General features: G+C 54.1%; 1 protein-coding gene and 1 pseudogene across 1 annotated transcript; both read right to left on the reverse strand.

Moving 5' to 3' along the window:
- Nucleotides 1–3,214: 3,214 nt before the first annotated feature.
- Nucleotides 3,215–8,645, reverse strand: LOC107299913 (annotated as a pseudogene).
- Nucleotides 8,646–12,214: 3,569 nt separating this feature from the next.
- On the reverse strand, nt 12,215–13,613 carry LOC114923643 (DLA class II histocompatibility antigen, DR-1 beta chain-like; the record flags this gene model as incomplete). Its single annotated transcript, XM_029286900.1, has 3 exons — nt 12,215–12,228; nt 13,086–13,199; nt 13,364–13,613. Coding segments are annotated over 3 exons (378 nt in total), but the record flags the coding sequence as incomplete, so codon positions are not given.
- Between the last annotated feature and the right edge of the window lie 382 nt (nt 13,614–13,995).

The raw sequence follows: 13,995 nt of genomic DNA on the forward strand, positions 1-13,995 counted from the left end.
ATTTTAGAAGGAAAAAAATCTGCTCAGATCCTCTTATACATCCTGTCCATGGATATGCAATTTTTTTCTTTTTCTTTTTCTTTCAGGGCTGATTTCTCTCCCCATAAAATCCCCCCCCCCCCCCAACCCTTCTCTCTCCCCCCTTTCTCCGCTTCTCGCTCTGCGCCGGACAGCCTCTTCCATCGGGTGAAGTCGAGAGAAACTCTGCCCGGAGACCGATGACGCCACAGAAGGGAGAATTCCCATTGGTTCTTCCGGATCTCTGGGCATTCCCAAGACTGACTTTGAGAGAGAAAAAATGCTCTCCCCCCCCCCAATCCAGGCCCACCAATTCCGCCTCTGGGGCTGGGAGCATCCGTGGGCTCTGCTGGGCTCCCCCTGCTTTTCCTGGTGGGGGCGCTGGCCTGATCCCTGGGAGGGAGGGGGCCAAGGAACCCCCCGGTAAGGAGGTGGGAGGGCAGGGGGAGACTGGGAGGGACCCCCGATGCTTGTGGGGAAGGAGCACAAAGGGGGTAGGACCCCCAAGAGAGGCTTTGGGAAAGGGGAAATTCCCCCCCCTCCCCGGGAAGAGGGGAGGATGGTGAGAGGATCCAGCTGGACCAGGAGGGATCCCTAAAGACTCTGTCCTTCCTAGTTTAGCTGAGGGTTTCCCGCAGCTTCCCTTCGGATTGGGGGGTTTGTGTGTGACCCCCAAATCCTGGCTGCCTGTGGGGCTGCTCCTCCCTTCTTGTCATCCAATGCAGCTACTGGGGGCTTCCTTTTTCCATATTGGAGGGGAGGAGCCCAGAGGAGCCCCTCAAGTTCGGCAGCTCCAGCCTGGGTTCCCCCTGGGCACTGTGGGAACTAAAAGGGCATCTAGTCCACCCCTCCAGTCCAGGGGCACAAAGAATAGGATAGGATAGGATAGAATAGAATAGAATAGAATAGAATAGAATAGAATAGAATAGAATAGAATAGAATATAGAATATAGAATATAGAATATAGAATATAGAATATAGAATATAGAATAGAATAGAATAGAATAGAATAGAATAGAATAGAATAGAATAGAATAGAGCTGGAAGGGACCTTGGAGGTCTTCTAGTCCAGCCCCCTGCTCAAGCAGGAGAACCCATGGTACCATCTCAGACAAGTGACCGTCTAGTGGTCTAGTCTCTTCTTAAAAGTCTCCAGTGATGGAGCGCCCACGATTCTGGAGGCAGGTTGTTCCATTGGTTAATTGTCCTCACTGTTAGGAATTTCCTCCTTAATTCCAGGTTGCTTCTCTCTTTGATCAGTTTCCAACCATTGTTTCTCATCCTTCCCTCTGGTGCTTTGGAGAGTAACGTGACCCCCTCCTCTTCCTTGGGGCAGCCCCTCAAATTTTGGAATTCTGCTATCATGTCGCCCCTGTTTCTTCTTTTCTTTAAACTGGCCAGACCCAAGAAGGAGAGCTGTTTGAGAATCATGCGGGGGCGGGGCCCCAAAGGAAGTGCACACTCCCCTGCGGAGCTGTCATGAAATACCCCCCGCCCCGAAGCTTCAGTCCCCCCCCCAAGACTGAAAAGACCCCCCTCCCACTTTCTCCGCTTCCCTCTCTGCGCCGAACTATCTCCTCCATCGGGTGAAGTCGAGGGAGGCTCTGCCCGGAGACCGATGACGCTGCGGAAGGGAGAAATCCCATTGGTCCCTCCGCTTTCCTGGGCCCTCCCAGTTCCGAAGTTCGAGGGAAACGCCCCTTCCCCCCCAATCCAGACCCCCCGATTCCGCCTCTGGGGCTGGGAGCCTCCGCGTCTCTGTCTCTCGTCTCTCTGGGGGCGCTTGTGGGGCGGCCTCCATGGGCTCCGCTGGGCTCCCCCTGGTGCTGCTGCTGCTGGTGGCGGGGGCGCTGGCCCGGATCCCCGGAAGCGAAGGGGGGAAGGAGACCCCCGGTAAGGAGGGGGCTCGTCGAGGGAGGAGAGGGGCTGGGAGGGGCCGTCAGAGACCCTGGGGGTGGGTGGGAAGAAAGGGGCTGGGACCCCAGAAGTGGGGAAAGGGGTCAGCAAGAGAGACGGGAGGCTGCGGCAGCGTCGATCTCCGCGTGGTCTCCGCCCCTGCCTCGACTCATCCCCCCCCCGCAGGACGTAGAGGGAGCCCCCTCCCCTCTTCCCTGGTTGTGGCCGAGGTGAGGCGGGGGTCGCGGGAAGGCAGCCCAAGTGGGATACGAGGCAGATGGGCTCCTCTCTCGCCCCTCCCCCCCGTGGCTGGGTGGGAGGGGGACCTTGCGCACCCCGAATTAGCGCCCGAGCCCCGATGTTTCTTGCACTGAAAGAGGAAGGAGACGGAAAGCGAAAATGAAAGAGGGAAACTGAGGCATTTTCAGAGTTGAATCCAGAGAAGCCACCAAAAGTATAAGAAAAAAGACGCTTTTTGGCAAAAGTGTTTTTGAAACGTCAGTTTTTCTTCTGAATCTCCATTATTTTAAGAGGAGGGGAGAGTTGAGCTGGATTCCTTCTTGGGGGAGACTCTGAATATGGGGAGGAGACCCAGAACCCCCCCCTCCATATTCCCCCATTGCTGGGGGGAACTGAGGGAGAAGGATGTTGAGTGAGGTCTGAATTGCTCCCCTAAATTGGCTCCCCAAAACTATCCCTTTAGCGAAGGGGGCTGGAGCCCCTTCTTTTGAGAGGGTCTTGGAGGGCTGCAGGGGGGTCTATTTGGGCGGGGGAGTGGAAAGACGCCTCGAAAAGCATCCAAAGACAGCTTGTGGGTTGTGAAGATGGGGGCGAGGAGGGGAGAGGAAAAGGGAAGGCAGAGGCGTAGCGTGGGGGGTGCAGGGGGGGCCGGCCGCACCGGGCGCAACATCTGGGGGGGCGCGCTCGCACTCGCAGCTCTCTGCCCCTGCCTAAAGTGCAAGTTGGCTGACGGCTCCCTCGCCCGCCTTCCCCACCTCTCAGGCCGGTCTGCTGTGTCCTGGGCGCCTTTCAGCGCCTTCTGCTGCCTCCTGANCCCCAGTCATTCGCCAGAGTCCCAGTATGTCTTGCTGGGCATGGACCTTATAGGTTTATCTGGCTGGAAGAGGGGAGGTCCCGGGCCGGGCTCGCTTTCTGCCTCTCTCTCGCTCTAAGCGCGATTGCAAGCTCGCTGCCTGCCCAGGGAGGGGAGAGCTTAATAGGAGCGCGGGGGGGGGGGGCGCCGGGGCTGCTACTCTCTTCGTGGCAGCGGCATCGCCTTCCATGCTGGTCCCATCGCAAGCTAGACACGCCCCCGCAGGCTCCCGGGAAGGATGGGAAAAGGGGTGGGCAGTGCCGGTGTTGGGGTGGGGGAAGGGAGTGGGGGGAGGAAGAAGGGATCCGTGGGGATATGGAGTGTGGGAGAAAGAGTCGGAATCCAAGATGCTCAAATCTGGGTGGGCTCCCAGCAAACGCGCACCGAAGAAGTGAGGGGAGAAGGAAGAGAAACAGTGGGAGTGAGAAAGTGCTAAAATCCACGGGTTAGGGGGCACAAATTACTTGCCTTGCCCCGGGTGCTGACAACCCACGCTACGCCACTGCCCAGCTCTCGCCCCCCCCAGAGCCCTGGCACCTTTTGGAGGGGGGAGATGGACGTGAGGGGGAGATTGTCTGGTGGAGGGGGGAGCCGAGGGGATCAGGGCCCCGAAGAGGGGGGGATGGGGCACTGGGTGCGAATGGGGCAGGAGCCTCCCGGGCTTGTGAGGGGCTCAAACGGGCTCCGATCCTGGAGAAAGAGGCCCCGGATGAAGCCAGGAGAACCTCCAGCTCCAGCAGCTTCCCAGCCATGGAAGAGGCTCTCCAGGGGAAGCAGGACTTGGAGAGATTGAGGAGGAGGGGGGTCCTGACTCTTCCCCTCCCTGGGATCGGCCCACCCTCCTCCCGAACCGGTTCTGGCTTCAGACCTAAACTAGCCTGGATGGTAAATTCAGAATCAGGGGAGACCTCAATCCAGGGGGGAGAGGGAAGAAGGGAGGATCTCTGAGGGGGGGTAAGAAAGAGGAAGAAGAGGAAGGAAAGAGGAATTCCAGGATTTTTCCTACAATATAAATGTTATTCTTTTATAGCAAAGGGAAGGGAAGGGATTTGTAGGAAGAGTAATGGAGATGAAGCTGCTGTGGATTCAAAGCTGGGAGAGATTTGAGGTTCTGGACTGACAGGCAGGCCCAGAGTCCCTGGGGTCAGTCTAGATGGTCTCCCTCCCTCCCAAGAAAGGGAGGCCCTGAAAGGAAAGGAGGGGGGGTCTCAGCAGGAGAAGCTCCAGGCTGCCATTCTTCTCCATTTTTTCAGAGGAAAAGCCACAAATTCATCAGATACTAAAAAAAAAAAAAAGACTTGCTTTCCCATCAAGAAGCAGGAAGGATGGCAGGATTAATTCATGAGTGCTGTAGAAAAATGAGATGGGGAGAAAGTGAGAATACAAATGTAAATAACTTATTATTTCTCTTTTTCAGCCCCCCCCCAGACAAGCCTACATTGCAGGAGGTGTGATTGATAGGCAGGGACAGAATGAGGGAGAATCACCCCCCCTTTCAGGGAGGAAAAGGATGCAAAGGACCAGCGACCATGGGGGTGGCAGCATCACTTGTATCACTTGTATCACTTGGCCAGGAATTGTGAGAAATGTCACAAAGAGACTTCCCTTCCCTTTTGCAATTTCCCCAAACTTGGAAACATGGGCCAGATTTTAGTGTTTGTGTGTGTGTGTTTGTTTTTGATTGCAATACATTTGCAGGTCTCTGTAAGGAAAAGCTGCCCAAATTTTCAAAAAATTGTTGTATCCACAGCAAGGAGGTTTTGTTCAGGCATATTTTTTTTTAAAAGGAACAATTAACCAATGATAAATAAACATCTATCACTTGAGGAGAAACTCACCTCCAGGAGGCTGGATGGGAGTTGCTGGAAGGAGAAAAAGACCCAATCAGGACCCTTCATGGGCTGGAGGACTCAGAATGTCCACCTACCCATGGATAGCCCATAATAGGTTGCAGGATGCTCACTTATACAGTAGAATCTCAAAGAACAGAATTTCCCAAGCAAATTTCCAAGGGGAGCCTCCTTCCCATCTGCTAAGCTTGCTGAGAGGCCTCCCCTGGATGGTCCCCTCCCCACAATCTCTCATCCAGCCCCCCAGACTCACCTGTCTTGCTCTTCAGGTAGAGGGAGAGCCCCATGGCAAAGAAGATCACCCCAATCACGGCTGCCACGATCCCCGTCCAGAGTTTGCTCCTGGCCAAGTTGGAGGAACGGGGCTCTGGGGAAGGAGAAGGAGCCTCCCCTGAGTAGGAGGATCAGGGCCAGCTTCCCCCCCCAGCAGGATCCATCCCAGCTCCCCCCACAGGGAGGGTTTCTCCCCCCTTCTCAGGGCAGGATGGGGTCCCCAGACCAGGAGGGGAGGGAGGGGAGGGGCTCACCCCACTGGACAGTGATGGGGGCCTCCAGGCTGGTGTGCCCCACCTGGCAGGCGTAGACGTCCCCCCGCTGGGGCTGGGTCTCCAGCATCACCTGGAGCTGATTAGGTCCAGTCTCCGTTCTGGAGCTCCTCCCCAAAGGCCACGCCCTCCTCCTCTGGGCGCCCATTCTTCAGCCACCGGACCTCGATCTCCACGGGGTAGAAGCCCCTCGCGGTGCAGAGGAGGATGGTGTGGGGGGAAGCGGGTTCCAGCTTGGTGGGGGAGATGGAGACGGTGGGCTTGGCTGGAGGGGAGGAGGGGGAGGAGGAACACGGGGGAGACACAACAGGGAAATATTTCTATAGCAATAAAACTGGAATTCCCAATCAAGATAAAATTATAGTTAAAAGATGGGGAGGAGGGAACAGGATGCATGGAGGGGGAGGTGAGATTTCCTTTTAATTCAATACCCCCCCCCAGTGTGATTCTACCCCATGGGGCTCCAGCTCAACTAGAAGAGTCAGGAATCTTAATTTGTCTTCTGTAGTGTTGGCTGTTCCTGCCAGTTTGGTGTCATCTGTAAATTTCATGAATTTCCCCTTCAATTCCCTCCTCTGAGTCATTGATGAAGATATTGGAGAATTTACTAGGCCTCAGACGGAGCCTTATGCTTCCCCACTGCAGCTGCTACCTTCCCTCCATGCGGATGTGGGGCCATTGAGGGCTACTCACTGAGTAGGGATTCTCAGCCAGCTGCAGATCCATCTGGGAGTGATGCTGTCTATCCCACTTTTTTCTAGCTTATCAAGAAGTAAGTTGTGGTCTACTCTGTTGCATGCCTGGCTGAAATCTAAGTCTACTACTCTCAGGGCAAAGGAAACACTAGACCAGGATTCTGCGTGATTGGGGGTTTACATCTTAGTTTAAAGCTTGAGTGATGATTGTGAATTTTATGTGGTTTTTGGATTTAAACCTACAAATGAGGCTGAATAAAGAACAAAGAATAAAAAGAAGTAAAAGGTGAATGGAAAGGGCGCAGCAGATGAAAGAGCCTTCACTCATTCCCTTTTCCAGACTTTTGGAAGCTAATTTTTTATCCTGGGCACCAGAGGTGAAGGGAGCCCCTCCCCCCTCCTGGCCTTCCGGAAAGGGGTCAAAATGGGGCTCTGGGGCTTTGCTTGGGGGGCACAGAGGAGGAGGCACTCTGGGGCTGGTCAGCATCCTGACTCCCCCCCCTCTTTAATTAATCTTTACCACTGGATTTTAATCATTCTTGCCTACATACTGGGCAAGGGGGAGAGACCTAGCTGGATTCCTCCTGCTCTCACCCCCCCCTTGCAAAAAAATTATAATATTTGGATGGATTTTCTGGAGGAAAGCTTTTTTGCGCAGGAAAAACTTTGGACCTTGGGAAGAGAAGGAAGATTATGGGACTGATGGGAAGGAAGGGGATCTATTTCTTCCCTTTTGATGTTTAATTGTCTTTATTGTAGAATTTCAAACTTTTTAAGGGTAATTTAATTTTCAACCTTCTGTTTAATACATTTTTTTTATTTATGGGTTATAATTTATAATTCCCTTTTGGTGTTTAGTTGTCATTATGTCAAGCTTAAACAAGTCTTATTTTGGTGCAGCCCTTGTTATCTTGTGGCTTGCCAAGAGATGCCGGTGGGAGGGGGAATCAATCCGAGGTGTTTGGACCAGTTTAGTCTGGCAAGGAAGGTCCTGCTGGATTGTTCCTAGCAGAGGAAGGATTTCTCTCAGAACAATTATCCGGGCCTTAACTCTGTGTGTGTGTGTGTGTGTGTGTGTGTGTGTCTTGCTCTCTCAGAGGGAGGGGGACTTCCTATACTTTTAATCTGTCCTTCTGGCCCCAAAAGGCCAGAGCTGGTTTCCCACTCCTTCAGTGCCCGGATTCTCTGCCCAAGAAAGTTTTGCATTCCGGAGTGGAATCTCTCCAGTCTGCTTCCTTCCCTGGGATCTTTAGCGGGAACCAGGACACAGTGTTGTATAATTCCACGTTTTTTTTAACTGTGATTTAAATTTTAGCCTTATTTTTATTCAAGTGTTACATTCTATCCTACACCACCCAGAGCCCCTCTTTGGGGGAGGGAGGGGGGGCGGTTTAGAAGGATCCATCAATAGCGACAGATACAAATGAATAAATGTTGTGGATCTGAGAGGAGAGAATATATATATAAGGAGGGAATCTTTCTCCGGGAGAATCCTAATAAATGAAAGGAAGGGGGGGTCCCGGGATCCCCTCCTGAACTCCCCCTCCCCCACTCACCTCTCCGGCCCACCACAGAATTGCTCTGGGATATCTCGTAGTTGTGCCGGCAGACGGAATCCACGCAGGCCTTCAGGTACTGCAGGTAGGCCTTATCACTGTTCCACTTGTCCACATTGGGCTGCCCCAACGGAGTGACGGCCATGTATTTCCCAAGATCGCTGTCGAAGTAGTTGATCTTCTGCCGGTCGTAGATGTACCAGTCCAGGAATCGCACCCGCTGCGTCCCATTGAGGAAGCGGCACTCCACTTTCCACTGGACCAGGAAATGGGCTGCAGGGAGGAGGAGGAGGAGGAGGAGGAGGGCCATCAGGAGGGACTCCAGGGCCCATTGTTCCCAGCCACTAGCAAAGGAGGGGCCCATACACCAAGCAGGAGGAGGGGGAGGCCTTCCGTGAGAGACTGGCAGAAGGCGCCCCCTAGAAGAGACAGGGGGAACTCTCTCAGTGCCAGTGGGAGGAGGACTTGCTGGGGGGTGGTTTGGAGGGGGGAGGAAAGAGAGAGGGGGAGGGGAGGAACTTCCTGCGGGACCTCCATCCTCCCCGGGTGGAAAAAGGCAGGCAGAAACTCAACTAGTCTAGCAAATCTACTCTCTGTAGAGAACTTTGGATCTAAAGGGGGAGGAATTATTGGGGGAGGGGGCTGAAGAGATCTCCCGAAACTTTCTGGGGTGGAGGGAAAGTAATATCCATACCCTCCACTCTCTCTCTTCCTTTGTGGGAGGGGAATATGGGGAAGGGGGCACAATGAGGACATCATGAGTGACACTCCTGAGGGGTCCCAGCCCTTCAACCACCCACCTTCCCTAGGTCCCCCCAACTTATCTTTTACCCCCCAATCTTCAGCCCATCTTCCTGCCTTGGGATGATTTTCGAGATTCATAGTTGTGTCCTCTCCCCCTCCCCTGAAAGGCCCCCTGCAGCCCCCCCAAGAGCATCTCAAAGGGAGGGTCTCCAGCCCCCCTCACAATAGGGATTGTTCTGGGGACCCATAGGGGGGCAATTCAGAGCCCCCCCAATCCTCCTCTCTCACTTCTCCCCTCCCTCCAGGTCCCGATAGAGCAATGGGGGGATTATGGGGTGGGGGGTTTCTTGGCCTCCTCCCCAAATTCAGAGCCTCCCCGGGAAGGGACCGAAACTCAACTCTGGCCTGGCTTTGAAAGCCTCAAATTTGAGATTTGGGAAGAAAAAATGAAGTCTTTGAAGAAGCAAAAACACTTTGGCCAAAATGCAGCTTTTTCCTTGTGTGGATTCAGGTCTGAAAATGCCTCAGTTTCCCTCTTTCGCTTTCCGTCCCCTTTCTTTTTCCATGCAGCCGACTCCGACCCAGCCATTTTAAAGGGGGGGGGAGAGAGAGGGCCCCAGCTGCGACACCCCACCTGGACTACAATCGGGAAAGAGGGGGGTCCTCTCCGCCGTCCTGGGGGGGAACCGGGGAGGGAAGGGGGAGGAGACCACGCAGAGATCGAGGCTGTTGCCGGTTCCCGTCACTCTTACCGTCTGAAGAGCTAGCAGCTTTCTTCCCCTTCTCTCTCCACGAGTATCGGGGGTGCTTCCCAGCTCCCTCCTCCCCCACAAACCTGCCCCCGCCCAGCCCCCTCCTTACCGGGGGTCTCCTTGCCCCCTTCGCTTCCGGGGATCCGGGCCAGCGCCCCCACCACCAGCAGCAGCAGCATCAGGGGGAGCCGCCCCACCAGCGCACCCAGAGAGAGGGGAGAGAGACGCGGAGGCTCCCAGCCCCAGAGGCGGAATCGGAGGGTCTGGATGGGGATGGAGGGGGCGTTCTCCTCGCACGACGGAATTGGGAGGGCCCAGAAAAGCGGAGGGACCAATGGGAATCCTCCCTTCTGCACCGTCATCAGTCTCCGGGCAGAGTCTTCGTGGATTTCACCCGATGGAGAAGATAATTCGGAGCAGAGAGAGAAGCGGAGAAAGTGGGAGGGGGATCCTTTCAGTCTTGGGCTGTAGCTTCGGGGGGGGGCTGTTTCATGCAAGCTCCAGAGGGGTGGGAGTGTGGATTGACTTTTGCGCCCCGCCGCATGATTCTCAACCAATCTTCCTTTCTCTGGGCACCTGGATTGGAGGAGTGGACTAGATGCCCTTTTAGTTCCCATAGTGCCCCCCCCAATATTTTGATTTTCTCTGAGTTTTCTTTGCCACTCCCAGTTCTACACAAACACACACACACACACACAAACACATCTAGCAACCCCTTTGTACAATTCCCCATACAGGCACTCTAGTTTCACTTCCCCCCACCCAGCTTGAAGTGTTGGGCTCCTCCGAAGCGGAACCGAGGAACTGGCCCTGATCCAGCAGGCAACAAGCCCGGATTCTTCCCCAGGGCAGCTCCAGGACTGTCCTGCTCCGCCCCATGGCTGAGTCTCCAGGTGGGGCAACCCCTCGGTCCTCTGTCCCCCTCACCGGAAGAGGCTGAGGGCGCCCTTCCCAACTCCCGGCCCCCCATTTCCCAGGGATCCCCCCAAATTCCTCTGAGTTCCAGGGTGGCCTTTCCATTTGCCTGCCCTCTCGGCTTCCTCCCCTTTCCCATTGCTCTGGGCGGGGTTTTTGTCCCAAGGACCCCCCTCTCTCTCTGCAGCACCCCTCTAGAGCCCCTTAGGAACCTGGTAGGGCAGCGGCCCCAAACCTTTGGGGCTTCAGGGACCCTTTCCGTGGGGAGAGGTGTTTCCATGCACCAGAGGAGGGGCCCCTGGGTTCCGGTGCTGCCTGCAATCCGCCGAGGGGTCTTCACTTGTTTGTGTGGCCCGGTTTCTGGCCATGCTGGGGCCTAGTGCTGGTCTAGGCTCCAGGATTTGGGGAGCCCTGCAGAAGGGAACCTCATACACCTCCCCCCCTCAGGGATTAAGAGATGCCAAAGGGGATCCGGTCCACGGATGGAGAGGCAGATCAGGCCTTCCTCCTGCACCCGAGGGAGACCCCAGGGCTGATCTGAAGCTAGGGGTCTCCTCAGGGATCCTCCACTACCCCCCCTATGGATGAGGACTAGAAGAGAAGGTTTTGTGGGGGCAGTGAAGGGGCTGGGCTGAAACCAGGAGTTCCCATCCTGCCTTAAGGCTGGAAGGCGGCCGAAGGATTTGGGGCCCTCATGATGCTCCCAGCCCCAAACCAGGTCACCATCTGAAGGATAAGGAGGATCTCACCACAGCAGAGCATCCAAAGAGCAGGGAAGAGTCTCTCTGCACATGCCCAGGGGCTTTCCAGGAATCGCTCGATGGGCCTCGTAAACCTTTGATGGGTTTCTCTGCTTTTGGGGCCCCATCCTGTGACCCACTCAGGAGGCCAGAGATCCCTGCTGAAACCAGGAGAACCTCCAGCTCCAGCAGCTTCCCAGGCATGGAATAGGCTCTCCAGGGGAAGCAGGAATGGAGGGTTTCCCAGGGGTCCCCTCCATCTGGCAGGGCTTGGAGAGATTGAGGAGGAGGGAGGCGTCCTGCCCCTTTCGCTCCCTGGGATCTGCCCACCCTCCTCCAGAACCGGTTCTGGCTTCGGGACTGTTTGGAACGTGGCTCAAGATGCCAAAACAAACAAACTCACTTGGAATTCCAGCAACAAAGTTTTATTTCAAAAGAAGCGTTTGCAAAGGCTTGGGTGAGCTGAAACACACGGAGGAGTCCAGCTACACCTTCAAGAGCTGTTTCACACATTTCTATATCCTACCCCCGACCCAAAATTCCCCCCTCCCCTATCGCACTCAACGCCCCTTCCCTAATCATCTGATAAACTATCTGGATCGCCTAAAACCACTGTCCCCCTCACCATGTTCCAGGAAGCCCCTTTGTGCACATCCTATCTATCACCATCTAATATTCTGTAAACAAAGCTCAATTCTTATAATGATCTCTAGTTTTTTGCGGTTATACCTTTGCTGCCTTAAGCGCTAAACTTTATCCTCAGTTTTTGTGTTTCCTCTACTTGCGATTTCAGTTAGCTAGCAACCTCTGCTTTTCTTATTTGTCTGAATTTATGACTTTCAGGTGGCTTCTTCTATCCACCTTTAGACTCATTAGAAATTTCTGATTACTAATCTACTCCTTTCAGGCCTAAACTAGGCGGGATGGTCAATCCGGAGGCAGCGGAGGCCTCAATCTGGGGAGGGGGAGGGGAGAAGGGGGGATTCTCCTGAGGGGAAGGAAAGAGGAGGAGGAGGAGGAAGGAAGGAGGAATTCCCGGGTTTTCCTACAATCTAAATTTTATTCTTTTATTGCAAAGGGGAAGGGATTTGGAGGAAAAGTGATGGAGATGAAGTTGCTGTGGGTTCAAAGCAGAGAGAGATTTGGGTGTGTGGAGTGACAGGCAGGCCCGGAGTCCCTGGGATCAGTTTAGATGGTCTCCATCCCTCCCTCCCAAGTAAGGGAGGCCCTGAAAGGAAAGCCAGAGGGGTCTCAGGAGGAGAAGCTCCAGGCTGCCAGTCTCCTCCTCTCCCCAATCTAAAATTTTGAGCCTCCATTTTTCAGAGGTTGCAAGAAAGACAGAAATTCATCAGCTACTAAAAAAAACAAAAAATCATCCTTTCCCATCAGGAATCAGGAAGGAGGGCAGGATTAATTCATGAGTGCTGAAGAAAAAGAGATGAGGAGGAAAATTAGAATATAAACCTTCAATGTAAATAACATATTATTCTTACAGCCCCCCCAGGAAGACCCACACTGCAGGAAGGTGGTTGATAGGCAGGGACAGAATGAGGGAGAATTGCTTCCCCTTTGAGGGAGGAAAAGGATGCAAAGGACCAGCGATTCATCTTCTGGAGCTGATGGAATTTTCTTTAATTGATTTAATTAGGGAGTTAATCAAGAGAGGTGGCCTCCCCCCCCCCCCGCAAACGTTTCATATTAACAAAGAAAATGGAGTCAGGATGGGGCATGGCAGCAAAGCTGGGTATCAGTTTGCCAGAAATTCTGTGAAATGTCACAAGGAGACTTCCCTTCCCTTTTGCAATTTCCCAAAACTTGGAGTCAGATTTTAGTGTTTATGTGTGTGTGTTTGTTTTTGATTGCAATACATTTTCAGGTCTCTGTAATGAAAAGCTGCCCAAAATTTCAAAAATCTCTTGTATCCACAGCAAGGAGGTTTTGTTCAGGCACATTTTTTTTTTAAAAAGGAACAATTAAGGAATGTTAAAGAAACATTTATAACTTGAGGAGAAACTCACCTGCAGGAGGCTGGATGGGAGTTGCTGGAAGGAGAAAAAGAGCCAATCAGAACCCTTCATGGGCTGGAGGACTCAGGGGGCCCCTCCCCATCGATAGCCCATAATAGGTTGCAGGATGCTCACTTATACAGTTGACTCTCAGAGAACAGAATTTCCCAAGCAAATTTCCCAGGGGAGCCTCCTTGCCATCTGCTAAGCTTGCTGAGAGGCCTCCCCTGGATGCTCCCCTCCCCACAATATCTTATCCAGCCCCCCAGACTCACCTGTCTTGCTCTTCAAGTAGAGGAAGAGCCCCATGGCAAAGAAGATCACCCCGATCACGGCTGCCACGATCCCCGTCCAGAGTTTGCTCCTGGTAGAGTTGGAGGAACGGGGCTCTGGGGAAGGAGAAGGAGCCCCCCTTGAGTAGGAGGATCAGGACCAGCTTCCCCCCCCCAGGAGGGTCCATCCCAGCTCCACCCCCCACAGGGAGGGTCTCTCCCCCCTTCTCAGGACAGGATGGGGTCCCCAGAGCAGGAGGGGAGGGAGAGGAGGGTCTCACCCCATTGGACGGTGATGGGGGCCTCCAGGCTGGCGTGCCCCACCTGGCAGGCGTAGACGTCCCCCCGCTGGGGCTGGGTCTCCAGCATCACCTGGAGCTGGTAGGTCCAGTCTCCATTCTGGAGCTCCTCCCCGAAGGCCACGCCCTCCTCCTCCGGCCGCCCGTTCTTCAGCCACCGGACCTCGATCTCCACGGGGTAGAAGCCCCTGGCGATGCAGAGGAGGATGGTGTTGGGGGCAGTGGGGTCCAGCTTGGTGGGGGAGATGGAGACGGTGGGCTTGGCTGGAGGGGAGGAGGGGGAGGAGCAGGGACACGGGGAAGACACAGGAGGGCCCAGAACCGGAGATGAAGTGGGTTAGTTCAGGCCAAGATCCCTTTTCAGTCCTGAAAATATTATTTAACTCATTTCCAAAGCAAATTGCAGCAAGAAATTAAAGGGGATCCTGAAAGAGGGGAAAACGTAAATCCTTCCTGGTTGGGATCAGTTTCCATCATCAAATTGCACAAATTTAACCGGAATAAATGCTGGAAACACCCCGAGACAGAAGGAATTTCCTGCCAGATATGGGGGAGCTGGAAAGAGACCCAGAAGATGGGAAAGACACACAGAGCATGTTTCAGATAATTGTAAG

This window comes from Protobothrops mucrosquamatus, unplaced genomic scaffold (assembly GCF_001527695.2).
Source record: "Protobothrops mucrosquamatus isolate PMUCROS unplaced genomic scaffold, P.Mucros_1.0 scaffold5704, whole genome shotgun sequence".
NCBI classification, from domain to species: Eukaryota; Metazoa; Chordata; class Lepidosauria; order Squamata; family Viperidae; genus Protobothrops; species Protobothrops mucrosquamatus.